Source organism: Microcaecilia unicolor, chromosome 10 (genome assembly GCF_901765095.1).
Source record: "Microcaecilia unicolor chromosome 10, aMicUni1.1, whole genome shotgun sequence".
NCBI lineage: Eukaryota > Metazoa > Chordata > Amphibia > Gymnophiona > Siphonopidae > Microcaecilia > Microcaecilia unicolor.
The window spans coordinates 111,899,825-111,921,272 of NC_044040.1; the positions used below are offsets into that span (position 1 = coordinate 111,899,825).

Here is a 21,448-nt window from a genome sequence, read left to right on the forward strand (position 1 = left end):
GCTGTTGTCCAGCACTCCCGACAGCTGTCTTCGGCCGAAAACAGCCTCCAAGCCTCAACTTGGGCGATGTCTCTTCTTCAGGCCTTGGGGTGAGTGATCAACGTTCCCAAAAGTCATCTGGTCCCTTCCCAGATGCTGGAGTATCTGGGGATGCTGTTCAACACCAAGCTCTGTCGTGTCTTCCTTCCGGACCACAGGTGTCTCAAGCTTCAGAAGCAGATTCGTCTTCTGCTGTTGGATCATTCCCCTCGTGTGTGGGCTTACTCTCAGCTCTTGGGGTCAATGGCAGTGACACTGGAGGTCATTCCTTGGGCCAAGCTCACATGAGACCCCTACAACAGTCTCTCTCGAGTCGTTTGGTGTTGCAGCCAGTTCTGTTTTTTCTTCCAAAGGTTTTGTTGTCCTTTCATGTTAGTCAGTCTCTGATCCTTTCAACCCTCGGCTCTTCCAAGGGATCAGAGGAGCAGCGGTCATTGCATAAACTGGATGTCCGGAGGGTGCTGAAGGAGTATGTGCAGCAGACAGGAGTTTCTTCGTTTGGACCGTCTTTTCATCTTGGTGGTGGTTGAAGAGGTATGGCTGCCTTTAAAGCAGCGCTGGCCAGGTGGATTAAGGAAGCGATTTGTTTCAGCTTCCATTCTGAAAGGCAGACTGGTTCCAGAGGGAGTTAAAGCTCATTCTACTAGAGGACAGGCTGCTTCCTGGGAGGAGGTTTCTTTGATTTCACAGGTGGATGTTTGCAAGGCGGCCACTTGGTCCTCGCATTTTTATCTGGTATTAGAGTGGATGTCCAGGCGTGTGTGGATGAGGTTTTTGATCGATGGGTTCTCTTGGCAGAGCTGTTAGGGTCTCTCCCTTAATTGACTGCTTTGGTACTTCTAACCAGTCCTGCTGGGCTGGTCCAGAGGAAGAAGAAGAAATTAGGTCCTACCTGCTAATTTGCTTTCCTTTAGTCCCTCTGTACTAGCCCAGCTCCCACCCTATGCAGATTTGTATTGGTTTCAGAGGTCCTCTTTGAAGCTGGTTGGTATACAAACATGACGGCAGTTAAAGGCTAAATGGCCCATCCAGTCTGGCCATCTTCTGTAACACCTAACTCTTTTCCTAAGGGATCCCACGTTTTCTTAAATTCCAACACAGTCCTAGTCTCCACGGCCTCCACCAGAAAGCCATTCCACGCTTCCACCACCCTTTCCATGAAAGAATACTTTCTTAGATTCCTCCTAAGCCTGTGCGATTATTTTGCTCTTGTCTCTCTGGGGACAGTTTTATTCTTGCTCTCTCTACATAGATATATAAGAGAGAGAGAGCTTTACCCTGTTAGGAGCCGGGAAGAAAAGAGCTGACGTGTAAGTGCTGTATTTCAGAAAACTTATTCAAAGAGTATATGCTCCTAACCTTTTTTGTTGTTGTTATATTTGTACCCCGCGGTTTCCCACTCATGGCAGGCTCAATGTGGCTTACATGGGGCAATGGAGGGTTAAGTGACTTACCCAGAGTCACAAGGAGCTGCATGTGCCTGAAGTGGGAATTGAACTCAGTTCCTCAGTTCCCCAGGACCAAAGTCCACCACCCTAACCACTAGGCCACTTCTCCACTCCTTTGAGAGTTCTACTCCTAAACTGGCTTTTTAAAAAATTTAGTAGTGTTGAGTGTATCTTTAAATTTAACTAAACTGCTAAATTTAGGTGCCCAAAGAATCAAGGATGGAGTTAGGGCGGGATAAAAGTTAAGAATTTAGCCTTGGTTTTCAGCACTAGGCATCTAAATTAGGTTCACAAATCTAAGAAAATGAATGGCAGGCCAAAATATTAAGAGCACAGCTTTCAAACGCCTAAATTTAGGTGAATTTTCAACAGAAAATTTAGGCTTCTTTGACTGAAAGTAAGAACAAATTTAAGAACTTAAACTTAGGAGTCTAAATTTGTGAGCTCAGGTTTTTTTTGTTTAAATATCAGATGCTAAAGAGGCAATTCTACAGCTTGAGTATTTCCATTTGTGACCATCTCTGGGAAAAGTTGACTAAAGTCACCAGATACAAAAAATGAGGTTTATTGAATTCTGTTAGAGCAAGCAATTTGTAATACTACTGTCCAAACCACATTCTTTTATATGAAAAAATAATAATAATACAAAAAAAAGTTACAGAAGTTTAAACATAAGTACATAAGTAATGCCATACTGGGAAAAGACCAAGGATCCATCGAGCCCAGCATCCTGTCCACGACAGCGGCCAATCCAGGCCAAGGGCACCTGGCAAGCTTCCCAAACGTACAAATATTCTATACATGTTATTCCTGGAATTTTGGATTTTTCCAAGTCCATTTAGTAGCGGTTTATGGACTTGTCCTTTAGGAAACCGTCCAACCCCTTTTTAAACTCTGCTAAGCTAACCGCCTTCACCACTTTCTCCGGCAACGAATTCCAGAGTTTAATTACACGTTGGGTGAAGAAAAATTTTCTCCGATTTGTTTTAAATTTACTACACTGTAGTTTCATCGCATGCCCCCTAGTCCTAGTATTTTTGGAAAGCGTGAACACATCCACCTGTTCCACTCCACTCATTATTTTATATACCTCTATCATGTCTCCCCTCAGCCATCTCTTCTCCAAGCTGTATAGCCCTAGCCTCCTTAGTCTTTCTTCATAGGGAAGTCGTCCCATCCCCGCTATCATTTTAGTCGCCCTTCGCTGCACCTTTTCCAATTCTACTATATCTTTCTTGAGATGCGGTGACCAGAATTGAACACAATACTCAAGGTGTGGTCGCACCATGGAGCGATACAACGGCATTATAACATCCTCACACCTGTTTTCCATACCTTTCCTAATAATACCCAACATTCTATTCGCTTTCTTAGCCGCAGCAGCACACTGAGCAGAAGGTTTCAGTGTGTTATCGACGACGACACCCAGATCCCTTTCTTGGTCCGTAACTCCTAACGTGGAACCTTGCATGACGTAGCTATAATTCGGGTTCTTTTTTCCCACATGCATCACCTTGCACTTGCTCACATTAAACATCATCTGCCATTTAGCCGCCCAGTCTCATAAGGTCCTCTTGTAATTTTTCACAATCCTGTCGCGATTTAACGACTTTGAATAACTTTGTGTCATCAGCAAATTTAATTACCTCGCTAGTTACTCCCATCTCTAAATCATTTATAAATATATTAAAAAGCAGCGGTCCTAGCACGGACCCCTGAGGAACCCCACTAACTACCCTTCTCCATTGTGAATACTGCCCATTTAACCCCACTCTCTGTTTCCTATCCTTCAACCAGTTTTTAATCCACAATAGGACATTTCCTCCTATCCCATGACCCTCCAAGTTCCTCTGTAGCCTTTCATGAGGTACCTTGTCAAATGCCTTTTGAACATCCAGATACACAATATCAACCGACTCCCCTTTGTCCACATGTTTGTTCACTCCTTCAAAGAATTGAAGTAAATTGGTCAGGCAAGATTTCCCCACACAAAAGCCATGCTGACTTGGTCTCAGTAATCCATGTCATCGGATGTGCTCTGTAATTTTGTTTTTAATAATAGCCTCTACCATTTTCCCCGGCACCGATGTCAGACTCACAGGTCTATAATTTCCCGGATCTCCCCTGGAGCCTTTTTTAAAAATGGGCGTTACATTGGCCACCCTCCAATCTTCCGGTACCACGCTCGATTTTAAGGATAAGTTGCATATCACTAGCAGTAGCTCCGCAAGCTCATTTTTCAGTTCTATCAGTACTCTAGGATGAATACCATCCGGTCCAGGAGATTTGCTACTCTTCAGTTTGCCAGACTGCCCAATTACGTCCTCCAGGTTTACCGTGAAGTCAGTAAGTTTCTCCGACTCGTCCGCTTGAAATACCATTTCCGACACCGGTATCCCACCCAAATCTTCCTCGGTGAAGACCGAAGCAAAGAATTCATTCAGTCTCTCCGCTATGTCTTTGTCTTCCTTGATCACCCCTTTTACCCCTCGGTCCCTGGAGCGGGGCAGACGGGATTGACTAACGCCTCTCGCGCTCACCTCCGTGTTGCGGAGGCCCATCCGCTGTAGCGCTCATTCCTCTGTGTACTGGCGACCGCTGGAGGATTTTCCCTATCACTCAACTAGTATCCACAGTGTGGACATTCCTCTTAAGGACTCTGGCCCAGATTGCCAAAGGTCCCACGGGGCATCCCCGACCTGATAAAAAGGAGTTTGCCTGGACCGCGCCGCGCTGTCTCCGGTCGGGCCGGCTGCTGCTGGGTGGGGATCCGCAGGTCGTGGCGGCCTGGCTGACTCTGCGCTACATGGCGGTGGGCCGGGTCTGATCGCGGGACCGATCAGGGTTGTTCACGGCAGCGGGCCTACCTCGTGGTCGCGCTGCATCCCCAGCTGCCTCTCCGCCGTGGTCTGATCCTTCGGGCGACCCCCAGTCCCGGGCGGACGGAGATCTGGCGCGTCTCGGTGTGCTACCGCTGCACTCCCGGCTGAAACGGCCGGGGCGCGGACTCACTGCATACGGACCGGGGGCGCACCGTCACGGGAGGATTGCCTGTGGGACCGGACCAGATAGAGGTGAGCCGCGGTGGCACCTTCCGCGCCCACAGGCTGACTCCTGCAGCGTGGCGGATCACCTCGTCTGAGCGGACCCGGCCATGTTGCGGCGGCGTCCAGGGCCTGAGGGTCTGTTGTTGGGCCCTCCTGGCCTAGGGTCTGTCGCTGGGCCCTCCTGGCCTCGCAGCCCATGTCTGCACCGCAGTTCCTGTGTGCCCCAGATTGTCCCAGTCCTGCTGCCCGGCTGCTCTTCCCTGTCCTGGCTGCTCTGGTCCACCTGGCCCAGCATGTCCCAGTCTGCTTGACCCGGCTTGCCCTGGTGTGTTCCAGCTTCTGCAGTCTAACGGCCCCAGCTTGTTCCAGCCTGCCTAATCCAGCTAATCCAGCTTCTCCAGCTTGTTCCCGCCTGCCGATTCTAGCCTGTTCCTCCAGTCCAGTCCGCTGATCCGGCTCTCCCTGCATGTTCCAGTCCGCCGATCCGGCTTCTCCCTCTTTGTTCCAGTCCATCTACTCCAGACTATACCAGTCCATCTGCTCCAGCGCGTACCAGCCTGCCTGTTCCAACTCTCCAGCTTGTTCCTGTCAGCCAATTCCAGCCTGTTCCTGATCCAGCTTCTCCAGCTTGTTCCTGTCTGCCGACTCCAGCCTGTTCCTCCAGCCCAGTCTGCTGATCCGGCTTCTCCCTGCATGTTCCAGTCCGCCGATCCGGCTTCTCCCTGCATGTTCCACTCAACCAATCCAGCTTCTCCCTGTCTGTTCCAGCCCATCTGCTCCAGATTGCACCTGTCCATCTGCTCCAGCGTGTACCAGCCCACCTGATCCAGCTTTTCCAGCTTGTTCCTGTCAGCCGACTCCCAGTCCGCTGATCCGGCTTCTCCCTGCATGTTCCACTCAACCAATCCAGCTTCTCCCTGTCTGTTCCAGTCCATCTGCTCCAGATTGCACCAGTCCTTCTGCTCCAGATTGCACCAGTCCATCTGCTCTAGCATGTACCAGCCCGCCTGATCCAGCTTTTCCAGCTTGTTCCTGTCAGCCGACTCCAGCCTGTTCCTGATCCAGCTTGTTCCTGTCTGCCGATTCCAGCCTGTTCCTGATCCAGCTTCTCCAGCTTGTTCCTGTCTGCCGATTCCAGCCTGTTCCTGATCCAGCTTCTCCAGCTTGTTCCTGTCTGCCGATTCCAGCCTGTTCCTCCAGTCCAGTCCGCTGATCCGGCTTCTCCCTGCATGTTCCAGTCCGCTGATCCGGCTTCTCCCTGCATATTCCAGTCCACCGATCCAGCTTCTCCCTGTCTGCTCCAGTCCATCTGCTCCGATCCGGCTTCTCCAGCCCGCCTGATCAAGCTTCTCCTGCCCATCTGATCCAGCTTCACCAGCTTCTCCAGCCCGTTGACCCTGCCTGTCTCATCCGCCTAATCAGTGCGTCTGCTCCAGCTTGTTCCTGCCTGCCTGCTTGCCTGCTAGCCAATCAAACCAACCTCCAAAGTGCTACAGCCTGGTCCAGTCCTGTCGCCTGCTCCAGCTTGTTCCTGCCTGCCTGCCTGCTAGCCAATCAAACCAACCTCCAAAGTGCTACAGCCTGCTCCAGTCCTGTCGCCTGCTCCAGCTTGTTCCTGCCTGCCTGCCTGCTTGCCTGCTAGCCAATCAAACCAACCTCCAAATTGCAACAGCCTGCTCCAGTCCTGTCGCCTGCTCATGTTCCAGCCCATCCGTTCCAGTTTACTTCATTCCGTCTGCTCCAGCTGACTCCAGTCCTGCTCCTGCCTGCCTGCCTCCCTGTTAACCCACCAACCTGCCTGCCTGCTTGCTAGCTTGTCAGCCATTGGCTTACTTGCCTGCCAACTTGTCCTGCTGTCTCAAGTCCTGCTCCTGCCTGCCTGCTCCCCTGCTAACCCACCAACCTGCCTGCCTGCCTGCCAGCTTCTCAGCCATTGACGTACTTCCCTGCCAGCTTGTCAACCACTGACTTACCCGCTCTCCAGTCCATCAACTCCAAGCCTCCAGCTTTTCAGCTCCTTCTATCTGCTCCACATCTCAGTCACTACACATGCACCTGTTACACCTAAATCTCTACTCATGGCCCCTGTCCACATTCTCTTCCTTGCCCTGTCCCTTCCTAATCTTTTCCCCCACCCCCCACCGCTGCCTACCGCTGGAACTCATTGCCATTAACCCATCACCATTCCTCCTAAGTGCACCCCGTCTTCGTCGCCCAACCTCCCCCACCCTCCTCCGTACTCTCTTTCTCCTCCTCTTGCTATCCGCTGGTGACATTAATCCTAATCCAGGCCCCCCTCACCTGTCCTCCTCCTATCCATGCAAACGATTCCGTAATGTCTCCAATCTCGTCTCTATCCCCCTCCTCCCCCCCTCTTCCCTCCCCTTCTCTTGTGCCCTCTGGAATGCCCACTCGGTCTGCAACAAACTGCCCTTCATCCACGATCTCTTCATCTCTCGTTCCCTTCAACTGCTTGCCCTAACTGAAACCTGGCTCTCCCCGGACGACTTGGCCTCAGTCGCAGCCCTTTGCCATGGAGGCTATCTCTTCTCCCACATTCCCCGCACAGTTGGCCGCGGTGGAGGCGTCGGGCTACTACTTTCGCCCTCCTGTAGTTTCCAACCCCTCCTCCTACCGCAGTCTCACTGCTTCTCATCCTTTGAAGCACACTCCATCCGGCTATTCTACCCATTGCCACTCAGAGTGGCAGTCATTTACCACCCCCCTAATAAATCCCTCTATTCCTTCCTCACCGATTTCGATGCCTGGCTTTCCGTGTTTCTTGAACCCTCATCTCCGTCACTCATTCTCGGAGACTTTAACATACACGTTGATGACCAATCCGACCCTCACGCGTCTCAATTCCTCACTCTAACATCTTCCTTCAACCTCCAGCTATGCTCCACCGCCTCGACTCACCAAGACGGCCACTGTCTTGACCTCGTCCTCTCCTCCTCTGGCTCCCCCTCCAACTTCCACACTTCAGTTTTTCCTATCTCGGATCATCACCTGATCACCTTCACACCCCACCTCAGCCCCGTCCAACTCTAACCACTACCTCCAGGAACCTCCAGGCTATTGAACCTCCCACCTTATCCTCTTGTATCTCCAATCTCCTCCCCTCCATCTTGTCCTCCGATTCTGTCGACAAGGCTGTCTCCGCATACAATGCCACTCTCTCCTCTGGACACCCTCGCTCCATCCACCTCCCGTCCCACAAAGCGTACTAATCCCCAGCCTTGGCTGACCCCTTGTATCCGCTACCTTAGTTCCTGCACCCGATTTGCCGAACGCCTCTGGAGGAAATCTCGCACCCATTCAGATTTCCTTCACTACAAATTCATGCTATCCTCCCTCCACTCTTCCCTATTCCTTGCCAAACAGGACTATTACACCCAACTGACCAATTCTCTCAGCTCCAACCCCCGTCGTCTCTTCGCCACCCTTAACTCCCTCCTCAAAGTGCCCTCCGCTCCTACCCCCCCCCCTCACTCTCCCCTCAATCACTGGCCGATTACTTCCGCGACAAGGTGCAAAAGATCAACCTTGAGTTCACTACCAAACCATCTCCTCCTTTTCACCCTTTAACCCTCGACCAACCAAGCCAGGCCTCTTTCTCCTCCTTTCCAGACATCACCGAGGAGGAAACCGCTCGCCTTCTTTCCTGCTCGAAAAGTACCACCTGTTCCTCTGATCCCATCCCCACCAACTTACTTAACACCATCTCTCATACTGTCATCCCGTCCATCTGTCATATCCTCAACCTCTCTCTCTCCACTGCAACTGTCCCTGACACCTTCAAGCATGCCGTAGTCACACCTCTCCTCAAAAAACCATCACTTGACCCTACCTGTCCCTCCAACTACCGCCCCATTTCCCTCCTACCCTTCCTCTCCAAAATACTTGAGTGTGTTCACAGCCGCTGCCTTGATTTTCTCTCCTCTCATGCCATCCTTGATCCACTTCAATCCGGTTTTCGCCCTCTACACTCGACAGAAACAGCACTCTCTAAAGTCTGTAATGACCTGTTCCTTGCCAAATCCAGAGGCCACTACTCCATCCTCATGCTCCTCGATCTATCCGCCGCTTTTGACACTGTCAATCATGATCTACTTCTTGCCACACTGTCCTCATTCGGGTTCCAGGGCTCTCTCCTCTCCTGGTTCTCCTCCTATCTCTCCCACCGCACCTTCAGAGTTCACTCCCATGGATCCTCCTCCACCCCCATCCCGCTATCTGTTGGTGTTCCCCAGGGATCTGTCCTTGGACCTCTTCTCTTCTCAATCTACACCTCTTCCCTGGGTTCCCTCATCTCATCTCATGGCTTCCAGTATCATCTCTATGCAGACGACACCCAGCTGTATCTCTCCACACCAGACATCACCGCGGAGACCCAGGCAAAGCTATCAGCCTGCTTAACCGACATTGCTACATGGATGTCCAACCGCCACCTAAAACTGAACATGTCCAAGACTGAGCTCATCATCTTTCCACCAAAGCCCACTTCTCCTCTTCCTCCACTTTCTATCTCAGTGGATAACACCCTCATCCTCCCCGTCTCATCTGCTTGCAACCTCGGAGTCATCTTCGACTCTTCCCTCTCCTTCTCAGCACACATCCAGCAGATAGCCAAGACCTGTCGCTTCTTCCTCTTCAACATCAGCAAAATTCGCCGTTTCCTCTCTGAACACACCACCCGAACTCTCGTCCACGCTCTCATTACCTCCCGACTTGACTACTGCAACTTTCTCCTAACCGGACTCCCACTTAGCCATCTATCCCCCCTTCAATCTGTTCAGAACACTGCTGCACGTCTTATATTCCGCCAGAACCGATATACTCATATCACCCCTCTTCTCAGGTCACTTCACTGGCTTCCAATCCGTTACCAAAATTCAGTTCAAACTCCTCCTTCTTACCTACAAATGTACTCAATCTGCTGCCCCTCACTACCTCTCTACCCTCATCTCCCCTTATGTTCCCACCCGAAACCTCCGCTCACAGCACAAATCCCTCCTCTCAGTACCCTTCTCCACCACTGCCAACTCCAGGCTCCGCCCATTCTGCCTCGCCTCACCCTATGCCTGGAACAACCTTCCTGAGCCCCTACGTCAAGCCCCCTCCCTGCCCATCTTCAAGTCTCTGCTTAAAACCCACCTCTTCAATGCTGCCTTCGGCACCTAACTCTTACCTTCAGGATATCTGGACTGCCCCAAATTGACTGCCCCCATCGTATCGTCTACTCACTTGTCCTTTAGATTGTAAGCTCTTTGAGCAGGGCCTGTCCTTTTATGTTAAATTGTACAGCGCTGCGTAACCCTAGCAGCGCTATATAAATGTTAAGTAGTAGTAGTAGTGGTCATCCAGCGGCCCAACCGATTCTTTTGCCGGCTTCCTGCTTTTAATATACCGAAAAAAATTTTTACTATATTTTTTTGCCTCTAATGCTATCTTTTTTTTCATACTCCCTCTTGGCCTTCTTAATCTGCGCCTTGCATTTGCTTTGACACTCCTTATGCTGTTTCTTGTTATTTTCAGACGGTTCCTTCTTCCAATTTCTGAAGGCGTTTCTTTTAGCCCTAATAGCTTCCTTCACCTCACTTTTCAACCAGGCCGGGTGTCTTTTGGACTTCCGTCTCTTTTCTAATTCGCGGAATATGTATGGCCTGGGCCTCCAGGATGGTATTTTTGAACAGTGTCCACGCCTGTTGTACAGTTTTTACTCTCTCAGTTGCCCCCCTAAATTTTTTTACCATTCTTCTCATTTTTTTTTACCGTTCTTCTCATAAAACGTAACTTTTGCAGACTGCTTATTGACCCATGACATGAAAAATTTGCCATTCTCAATATTTTGGATCCGCTACATTAGTCATCTTTTGCGAGAGATGGTCATTTAGGCGCCTGGAAGATGCACAGTGGGAGCCCATTCTGTAGCAACATCTGAGCTTCCAAATTCTGTTATAGAATACTAGGGTAACTTCTTATCAGCGTACCTAAAATTTACATGCCCACAGTTAAACCAGACACTACGGGCATGAAAATGCGATAGAAATGTGGGACACTTCCACCTTGGTTGAAAAAAAAATAACATACAACAGTATGCACTAGGCAACTTTAGAACAAATCATTTCTGCATATAAAACATTTTGACAGGTAAAATAATGCCTTTCCTTGTCATCAACAGCAGATGAATCCATTAACTGATGCGTTGTATCTGCCTACCAGCAGGTGGAGATAGAGAACACTGAAAAACCATAGTGCCTCTTGGACGGCTAGCCCCAGCTGCCTTCAGTATTTCTCTGTCTCCCAGCAGGTGTGGATGTAGCTTGATCAGCTCCTGTATTCAGACTGCCTGGGGTGGCTCCTGTGCTTTGCCAGTTGAGCAGAGGTGTTGTGGCTGGTGGTGCCCACTTTAAAGATATATAGGTTTACCCTTTCCCTGCCTTACCCATTCCCCCCGCCTCCTGGAGTCCCTCTGTTGCTGCCTGCCTCCAACTTTCCTCACAGTGTTAAAAAAAAAAAAAAGCATGCTTTTACTGCGTGGCTGTTCTGAGGCTCTTTCCAGAGATTCTGGCTCTCTGCAGCTTGACCAGAGCTCGTTGACTCGGTCTTCTGAGGTGAGAGTGGCGCCCAGCTTTTGGTGCGAAGCCGCCATTTTATTGCCATATTTCCGTCCACTCGGGCGATGGCTGCTGAGGGAGTTAAGCGCTGTTCCCGTTATGGTAAGTGCAGATCAGCAGCGGGGGGGGGGGGGGGGGGGGTAAAATGTGCTCCTTAGATGCTCACGCTAGTATGAGCATGGCGAGAGATGTTTCTTCCCGCTCGATGGAGCTGGCAGTGGGTGCCATTTTGGAAGCGCCGCATGTCTCGACCCTTGCGGTTGCAGAGGAGTCTGAGTGCAGGGGGACGCCTCGTTTAGAGGCTGCCAGAGGAGCTCCTACATCCGTTTCTCCTAATTCGGAGGCGGAGGGCCAGAGTGAGTTTTTCTCCCCTGAGTCTGTGCTTTTAATGCATAAGGCGTTCATGCTGAAAAGAGCTCTGCCGCAGGTGTCTGACACTGCGTTGCCTCCTGGCTTTCCTCCGGGTGCTGAGGCCCCGGGGATGGTTTCAGATGTTATTTCCTCCCCCGAGCGTTGGAAACACACTAAACATAGACGGGTAAATTCCCCGTCTGAAAGCGGCGCATATCTCCCCCCCCCCCCCCCCCCCCCCCCCCGTGGTCGGGCTGTGGGGATTTTCCACCGCGACGAGCTGCCAGCTCTCATTACTGACGCCTTGCAGGCCCTCTCGATTGATGATCCTGCTGAAGGTGAGGCCTCCTCTGTTAATCTTAGGATGGCAAGTACAAAGAAGCCTACTCGGGCCTTTCCGTTGCATGACTTCATCCAAGAGCTTATTTCTGCTCAATGGTCTGGCCCTGATGGGCCATTGAAAGTGGCCAGGGCTATGGGTCAGCTTTATCCTGTGCTTGAGGAGCACTTGGCCCCTTTGGGGATGCCTAAAGTGGATGCATTGGTCACGGCGGTGACAAAAAAGACCACTCTCCCAGTAGAGGGAGGGGTCTCTTTGAAAGACATGCAGGACTGGTGGCTGGAGTCCGCGCCAAAGCGGGCCTTTGAAATTGCGGGCCTTGCCTTGAGGGCGTCTATTTGCAGTTCCTATGCAGCCCAGGCATGTCTTTCCTGGCTACAGCAGGCGGTGGAACAGCCCGCTGATGGTGCAGGTACCCTTTCTGAGGTTGCCCCGTGAATGGAGTCGGCCCTGTCATTTTTGGCTGACACCCTTTATGATCTGGCTAAACAGATGTCTGTGGCGGTTTCTGCCCGCCGCCTTCTTTGGCTACGGCATTGGGCGGCTGACATGGCTTCTAAGCAAAGGCTGGTGAGGCTAACCTTTCGGGGCCTCCTGTTATTTGGAGAGGAATTGGAGAAGATTGTGAAAGACCTGGGGGACTCTAAACCCCAGCGGTTACCTGAGGATAGGCCAAGGCCTTCGTCCAAAGGTTCTGTATTTCCCTCCTCTTCCAGACCTCGCTTCCGTGAAGCTCGCAGGTATCGCCCGGGGCGCTCTGCTGGGTTTTCTCAACGTACCCGTTTTCAGCAGAGGAACTCCTTTAGCTTAGACAAACGTTCCGCAGGGGCCGGGTCAAGGCCAGGAGTTCAGGGGCATCCTCCACAATGATGGGACACCGGTCCACTCCTCCATGCCTGCAATAGGACGTCTTTCCCTCTTTCTAGAGGAGTGGACCAAGATTACCTCGGATCAGTGGGTGCTGGAACTGATCAGAGAAGGTTACCGACTGGAATTCGGTGCCCCGGTGAGAGACGTGTTCGTGAAGTCCCAATGTGGCACTGCCGTAAAACGGGCGGCGGTAGAGGAGACTTTATAAGTCTTGCTGCACCTCGGAGTGGTGATCCCGGTGCCTCTTGCCGAACGCGGCTGCGGCCGCTATTCCATTAATTTTGTCGTGCCTCGAAGAGGCGGGTCTTTCAGACCGATCCTCGACTTACGAAGAGTCAACGAGGCCCTCAGAGTACGACATTTTCGCATGGAAACCCTGCGCTCTGTCATTGGTTCAGCCAGGAGAGTTTCTCACGTTTCTGGACCTAAAAGAAGCATATTTGCACATTCCTATCTGGCCTCCACACCAGCGGTGTGGCCAGATAGCCACAGCTCCCAGTGCCTTCTCCAAGGTAATGGTGGTCGTAGCTTCCTGCCTCAGGCGAGAGAGTATCAGAGTTCACCCTTATCTCGACAACTGGCTCATCAGAGCGGATTTGGCAACCGAGAGTCGTCTTGCCACATCCAGAGTGGTGGCAGTCCTGCAGGCGCTAGGCTGGGTGGTCAATATACCCAAAAGTCACCTGACCCCCTCTGTCTCGCGAGTATTTTGGGGTCTGGTTCGACACGGCATCGGGGTTTGTCTTTCTCCCCGACTAAAGGCGGTGCAAGCTTCAGAATGAGGTCCGTCTGCTCCTGCGGATGCCTCGCCCACGAGCTTGGGACTTTGTCCAGCTGCTGGGGTCGATGACGGCCACCTTAGAGATGGTGCCTTGAGCGAGAGCGCATATGAGGCCTCTGCAGATTGCCCTGCTTCAACAATGGTCTCCGATGTCCCAGGAATATCAACGCAGACTAACGTTGCTCCCTGCAGCCCGGCTCAGTATGGAGTGGTGGCTCTCCGACAGGATGCTGCGCCAAGGAATGCCTCTTGCGCTTCCTTCTTGGTGCCTGGTGATAACAGATGCCAGCCTTCTAGGCTGGGGAGCCCATTGCCAGGGAAGCTATGCTCAGGGTCTGTGGACACCTGTGGAAGCGGGGTGGTCCTTCAATCACTTGGAACTGAGAGCGATATTCCAGGCTCTTTTGGCCTTTCAAAAGACTCTGAAGGGGCTTGCTGTCCAGGTTGTGTCAGACAACACGACAGCGGTGGCATACATAAATCGTCAGGGAGGCACTCAATGCAGGGCCCTGGCCGTGGAGGCTGCTCAGATTTGCCACTGGGCCGAGCTACACCTGCAGCTTTTGTCAGCAGCTCACATAGCAGGTCAGAGCAACGTGCAAGCCGATTTTCTCAGCAGGCATCAAATCGACCCAGCGGAATGGGAACTGGCAGAAGAAGTTTTTCTTCAGATTTGTGCCAAATGGGGGACTCCTGGAATGGATCTAATGGCGTCAAGTGCAAATGCCAAAGTACCTCGCTTTTTCAGCAGAAGGAGAGATCCTCACTCGGCGGGGTTGGCAGCTCTGGCTCAACCCTGGCCCTCGGAGCTCCTGTATGTGTTCCCTCCTTGGCCCTTGATAGGGCGAGTCCTACTGCGGATTCAACAGCACCGAGGTCTGCTGATTCTCATCGCTCCAGAATGGCCAAGTTGTCCGTGGTATGTGGATCTCCACCAGATGTTGGTGGACGCTCCGGTGCATTTGCCCCTTGTGCCGAACCTGTTGGTTCAGGGTCCGGTGTCTATGGAGGATCCCTGCCGATTTGGTCTTACAGCCTGGCAATTGAGAGGGCGCAGTTGAGTGATAAGGGCTACTCTAACAAGGTCATCTCCACTCTCTTGCAGGCCCGCAAGCGGTCTACCTCCACAGCTTATGTTCGGATCTGGCGCAAATTTGAGGCGTGGGGTGTTTCAAAGGCGATCACACCCACGCGGGCTACAGTCTCAACAGTGCTGGACTTCTTGCAGGAGGCCTTACAAAAAAGGCCTGGTTTACAATTCCCTGCAGGTGCAAGTGGTAGCATTATCATGCTATCGAGGGAAAGTCGCTGGCTTGTCCCTTGCTGCTCATCCGGACATTGCCCGATTTCTCAGAGGGTTGCTTAGGCTCCGTCCTCCTGTCCGGTTGTCCTGTCCAGCCTGGAACCTGGGGCTGGTGTTGAAGGCTCTTCAGTGTTTGCCCTTCGAGCCGCTTAAGCGAGCTTCGGAGAAGGATGTGACTCTTAAGACAGTCTTTTTGGTGGCCATTACATCGGCTAGACGCGTGTCTGAGCTGCAGGTGCTGTCCTGCCAGGACCCTTTATGCAATTCTCGGAGTCTGGAGTAACGGTACGTTCAGTGCCTTCCTTCCTGCCTAAGGTGGTTTCAGCGTTTCAGCCCATTTTTCTTCCTTCCTTTTCTAGGGAAGAGTTCCTGGACTCCTTTGGGCAGTTACATCTTCTGGATGTCCGCAGGGCGCTGTTGCAGTATCTACAGATGTCAAATGACTTCAGGACTTCTGATCGCCTTTTTGTCTTGTTGTCAGGTCCTCGGCCTGGAGGCCTGGTGTCTAAGGCCACTATAGCCCGTTGGCTCAAGGAAGTCATTTTTTCTGCGTATCTGCTTTCAGGTCGGTGTCCACCTGAAGCATTTAAGGCACATTCCATGAGAGCCATTTCCTTGTCGTGGGCTGAAACGGGTGCACTCTCTCTTCAAGAGATCTGTAGTGCGGCTACTTGGGCTTCTCAGCTCTCATTTGTCCGGCATTATAGGCTGGATGTTGCAGCGAAGCAGGACGCTATTTTTGGAGCACAAGTGCTTGCTCACGGTGTTGCCTGTTCCCACCCTAAGTAGGGATTGCTTTTGTACATCCCATCAGTTAATGGATCCATCTGCTGCTGATGACAAGGAAGGGAAAATTAGGTTCTTACCTTGGTAATTTTCTTTCCTTTAGTCACAGCAGATGAATCCATGATCCCTCCCTGTCTGACTTGTTTTTTGTTAAGATCTTTCATTCAGATATAGATCTCATTGGGAGAAGTTGGAAACCAGTTCTCAAAATTTCTACATGATGTTCTACTACAGGAGGTTGAGCTCATCCTTCCTTTGGTTATTGCTCTTGTTCTGGGGCGTTTGTTCGCTGTGAGGAAAGTTCACTCTGCTTTGGAAATCTCAAATACTGAAGGCAGTTGGAGCTAGCCGTCCAAGAGGCACTATCAAGCTCATTTTCAAAGCACTTAGCCTCCCAAAGTTCCATAGAAACCTATGGAACTTAGCCTCCCAAAGTGCTTTGAAAATATGCCTCTCTGGTTTTTCAGTTTTCTCTATCTCCACCTGCTGGTAGGCGGATACAACCCATCAGTTAATGGATTCATCTGCTGTGACTAAAGGAAAGAAAATTGCCATGGTAAGAACCTAATTTTCCCTTTAAAACTAACCCCCATTCTCCCCTAATGTGCATGGAATATAAAAGTAGACGATCATTGATATCTTCCCTGATAATTTTCTTTCCATTCTTGGGTGAGTTTTCATCTGTGGGTCAGATACCTCATGCAACTTGTCACTAAGTAGAATGTGTTCCAGTTTTTCATACACATTTATTCTTCTCTGTATGATAATAAAGTTCTGTTTTGTTTTTTTCCTCTCCCTTTAGGAAATTTGCTAGAAGATCCAATTGCTCCCACAAACTCTACCTGTCAGCATTATGTTTGTAAAACTTGTAAAGGTAAAAAGATGATGATGAAGCCATCTTGCAGCTGGTGCAAGGACTATGATCAGTTTGAAGAAAACAAGCAATTAAGTATTCTGGTGAGCTGCTATAAAAAATTGTATGAATATATAACTCAGACATCATTAGCACGGGACATACTGGATGCAGTGGACAGTTCTGCAGATCTCTTGGCTTCGCTGACAGACAGATCACTATTTGCTGAAGACTCAGGCAAAATCTCAAATACAACCCGAGGATTGTGTTTGCCATATTCCCCTTTACCATCCACTTCTGAACATACAACTGAATCTGAAGTGAGCTTATCTCAAATATCTGAAAACACACATAACATTGATATTGGTTGTTCTGTTGTTAATGGATTGCCCAGTTGTAATGGACTTTTGATTGAAAAGCTTGCTGTAAATATCCCTTCACCGGAGAGCTCCAATCCTATTGATGTATGTAGCAGTGGAGATGACATAAAAGCAGAAGATGTTTCTAGCCACTTAGAGTCTGTCTGCAACCCAGATTCTGCTGCTGACTTGTGTACCACAAGCTTGGACTTCTGTGGTTTCAGTGAAATCAAAGCTGGTGATTCCTTGTTGCTTAGTGTTGAAGAAGTACTTCGGAGTTTAGAAAGTGTTTCAAACACAGAAGTTTGTGATTCTGATTTGAAACCCAGCCTGGAAACTAATTTGTCTAATGGACCCTTTGCAGAGCTTTGTCCCCAGCCACTCAGTCACAGCGTTTTTATGACTAATATGCATGCTTTTCCTCATGGGATCTCCTATATGGCAGCAACCCCTAAGGTGGTGAAATTAAACCGTAAGCGATCTCGCTCAGAAAGTGATAGTGAAAAGGTGCAACCTCTCCCAATTTCAACTATCATCCACGGTCCAACGTTGGGGGCATCTGCTCCCATTACAGTGAAACAGGAAAACAAAATTTCTCTACAGCCCATAGCTACTGTACCTAATGGTGGTACAACTCCAAAAATTAGCAAAACTGTTATCCTGTCTAGTAAAAGCGTGAAAAAGAACCCTGAGCATGTGGTAAAGAAATCTCATCCTAAAGCCAAACCAAGCATAATGAAAACAAAAGACAAAATAAAGGAAAAGATGCCTAATAGCAATGTGATGCCAGGAAGCCCAGCAAAAATTGTATATAAAAAAACTCAAGAAAAGAAAGGGTGTAAATGTGGGCGTGCTACCCAAAATCCAAGTGTTCTTACATGTCGTGGCCAGCGCTGCCCTTGTTATTCCAACAGGAAAGCTTGCTTGGACTGTATATGCCGTGGTTGCCAAAACTCATACATGGCAAATGGAGAGAAGAAGCTAGAGGCTTTTGCTGTGCCAGAAAAGGCTTTGGAGCAGACCAGGCTGACTTTGGGCATTAATGTGACCAGCATTGCTGTGCGCAATGCCAGTACAAGTGCCAGTGTAATTAATGTAACAGGGTCTCCAGTAGCAACATTTTTAGCTGCCAGTGCACATGATGATAAAAATTTGGATGAAGCTATAGACTTGAGATATGACTGTTAATCCGGTCAATTACTTTCTTCCCATTTCTGAGAAGATTGGGGAAAGTAGCTACAATTCTAAGGCAGCTATGGTTCTGTTTTGTTTGTTTAACTTGCCAGAGCTTCTGCATATATAGATCACTTGTATCAAGTGTGGTCACTGCTAAGTTATGTACTAGTAATGGGAATATATAGTTTGCTGGTTACCAAGGAATTGCCATAAAATTATATGTCCTTAGATTGTAGATTTGGAGGGAGAGAGTGGGGTGGGATTCAAATACTGATGCAACTGATTTATACAAAATGATCTTTGGCAAGAAAAAAGACAACCTCATTGTTACCAGTCATGCTGTATGTATAATCAGAATTTCAGCACTGATTGTACAGAAATGGTACCCACCTTGTTATTTCATTAAGTTTTGCTAAACACCATTTTTTAGAATCAAAATGTTTACTTGGAGACTAGCATTGGTGAAAAAAAAAATATTTTTCTCTTGTTTAAAATGTAGCATCTCAGTCAAGGCCTTTCCAGAATTATCTGTATACTATTAACTATTTCAGATTATGAAAATTTAGCAACATCTAGCATGCCACAGGAGTTTCACAAACCAACCAACTCACCCATATACCCAAACTGGCTTGCCTATTCAAGTGAAGGATCAGAAGTATGTCGACTGGATGCTAATATTTAAAGCTGCTATCACTCAAAATCTTTTAATTAAATCTTGGGGTGTCCCATATACATTTTATTTTATGTCCTTTCTTTGGTTGTGTGATTACTTTTTCAGTTTGAAATGTGTTTATATTTTATAAATTTAATTTCTCTGAGGACAAGCAGGCCTATGTATTCTCACACATGGGTAACGTGATCCCACGTTGCCCGGTCCGGAGCTTATAACAAGCTACTAAGAGCTTTTTGGAGCGAGAGACACGCTGTATTGTGCATGTGGGAGTGCCTTCCTGCCTACTGCAAGAGCATGGTTACCACAGTTCTTTTTTTACTATGGTGAGGAGTGGTTGTGTTTCTCTTCTCATCACAGCTTGGTCCAAAAGAGCTTTTTTGGAGTGCCTTTTCGGCATTTTTTGCTGTGTTCTTGTGTACCCGAGATCAGGTTACCCCTTTACTTTTCCTTTATTATTTTAGTTTCTTTTTTCCCTGCTTCTAAGTTTCCTTTATTTTTCACATCATTTGGCCACATTTAGACCTTGACTTTGGTCAGGTTTTCCCATTCTTATTATCTCTGGTTCTTTGCCCCTTTTTCGTCTCCATCAAATCTTTGATCTGGCCACGGAAGTTTTTTCTTCCATGTCCACGAGAGTTCCCAGTGGCTTTAAGCGCTGTACCCGGTGCAATAGGACCATCTCTGGCAAGGACACCATTCTTTGTGCCTTCGGTGTTTGGGGTCTGATCATAGCCCTTCCAACTGTGTCCTGTGCCTTCGCATGAAGCAAAGTTCCCAGTTGGCCAGAGAGGCTCAGCATGAAAAGAGTTTTGGAGCCTGGTCCAAATCCTCAACATTGACATTGAGATTGGCATCAGCTGTGCCAGCATTGGTGCATATGGCTGTTAGACCTGTAGACGCTGGGAGCAGCTGTGCACCAAGTGGATCTCCATCTGCCTCAGTGCAACTGCTGCGCAATCCTTGGGCGAAGACCAAGAAGCACTGGCATCGATTCTCCATCCTCTCCCCCCCCCCCCCCCCCCGACTCATGGTGCCATGACTTCAGAGGCATCGAGGGATTCGGCACCTGAGAATCATGGACGTTGGGAGGATCACTTCCCCTCCATATAGGAAGTGCCAATGCGATGGTCTTCCCTGCAGCCAGGACCAGCCTCCTGTCTAGACTCCAGAGGCTCCGCAGCCTGTCTCTGAGCTGATGCCTCAGCCTTTCTCACTGTATGCCCTTGATGAGCGCATCTGGGCCTTGCTGCCTGAGCTGCGGGCTGGCATCATGCAACAGATTACTTCAGCATCGGGGGTGCTTGCGCTTGCTGTGCCTCTTGTTGCGGCCCCGCTTAGCCCTCAGCTTGTGGTGCAACCTCCGATGCCGGTGTCACATGCTGCCTCAGTGTCGACTGCCACCCAAGCTGGCACTCCTTCAGAGTCAGTGGAGGAAGATTTGCCGGAGTCAAGGCGAGAGCCAACTCATCGATGCTCCTCTTGGGGCGCTGAAGCTAGAACCTTGAACTCTTTTGGGCAGACAATGTTTCAGGCCTTTGTGCTCATGTTTCATATTTAGTCATACCAGCTCTTCACGAGCATGTACATGCGGGACTCTGAGCAGGCTGAATCATTTCGCCAGTTGTCCAAGCAGCAGAAGACGTACTGTAAGTTCTTGGCCAGAGGCTCCTTTTGATGTGGATTCCAGGATCTCTGCCCAAAGTATAGCGATGCACAGAATCCCATGGCTGTGTGTCTGACTTGGAACCGGCAGTTCAGCAGAAATTGGTGAATGCCCTGTGATAACCTTTTTGGCAGGAAAGGGAAGGGAAATGATGGGACTTGATATTACCGCCTTTCTGTGGTTTTTGCAACTTTATTCAAAGTGGTTTACATAGTATATTTAGGTACTTATTTGTACTTGGGGCAATGGAGGGTTAAGTGACTTGCCCAGAGTCACATGGAGCTGCAGTGGGAATCAAACCCAATTCCCCAGGATCAAAGTCTGCTATACTAACCGCTAGGCTACTCCCCCACTCACTAACCAGATCAAAAACCTCACTGATACCATCCACTCACCTCCTCATCTAGGAGGTTTTTTGACAAGTTGAAGAATGCACAACTCCCAACACGCCTGTTCACATCAACAGCGTGCAGCTAAGGCCCCCACTGCTCCCCAGTCAAAGCAGGGGTTGATCTTTTGACAGGCTTCAGCAGAGCATAGCCACAGTAAAAGTATCCATGCCAGATGACTTGACTGTCGGGGGGGGGGGGGAGAGGCTGAAGTTTTTCCAAGAAAGGAGAGACCCCTTGTAACCGCCGACCAGTGGGTTCTTCAGATAGTCCATCTCGGGTACGCCCTGAATTGGCATCAAAACCACCAAATTGTATGAGCTGGTACTTGTAGAGGAACTCTCAGCCCTTCTGAAGGCCCATGTGGTCGAACCCGTTCCACCGGGAAAGAAGGACGGTGGTTCTGTTTGTTACTTTCTTGTGCAAAAGAAGACTGGGGGGATACGTCCCATCCTAGACCTATGGGCCCTGAACAAATTCCTGGTCAAAGTTGTTTAGGATGGTTTCCCTGGGCACCTTCTTCCCATGATTCAGGAAAACGATTGGCTATGCAATCTATAGTTTAAGGATGCTTATACACACAGCCCAATTCTAACTGCTCACTGGAAATATCTTTGATTTCGGCAATATCTTTGATTTCAGCTGGCAAAAGGGGTAAAAGGGGTGATCAAGGAAGACAAAGACGTAGCGGAGAGACTGAATGAATTTTTTGCTTCGGTCTTCACCGAGGAAGATTTGGGTGGGATACCG

General features: G+C 49.6%; 1 protein-coding gene across 3 annotated transcripts in view; it reads left to right on the forward strand.

Annotated features, from left to right (window-relative positions):
• Positions 1–18,695, forward strand: part of MSL2 (MSL complex subunit 2) — a 328,314-nt gene extending 309,619 nt beyond the window's left edge. For all 3 annotated transcript variants that reach the window (XM_030216359.1, XM_030216360.1, XM_030216361.1), the window contains one exon: positions 16,388–18,695. In XM_030216359.1, the coding sequence (XP_030072219.1) occupies positions 16,388–17,985 (1,598 nt within the window). In that variant the 3' untranslated portion in view covers positions 17,986–18,695. The remainder of the gene's footprint in view (positions 1–16,387) is intronic.
• The last annotated feature ends 2,753 nt before the right edge of the window (positions 18,696–21,448 follow it).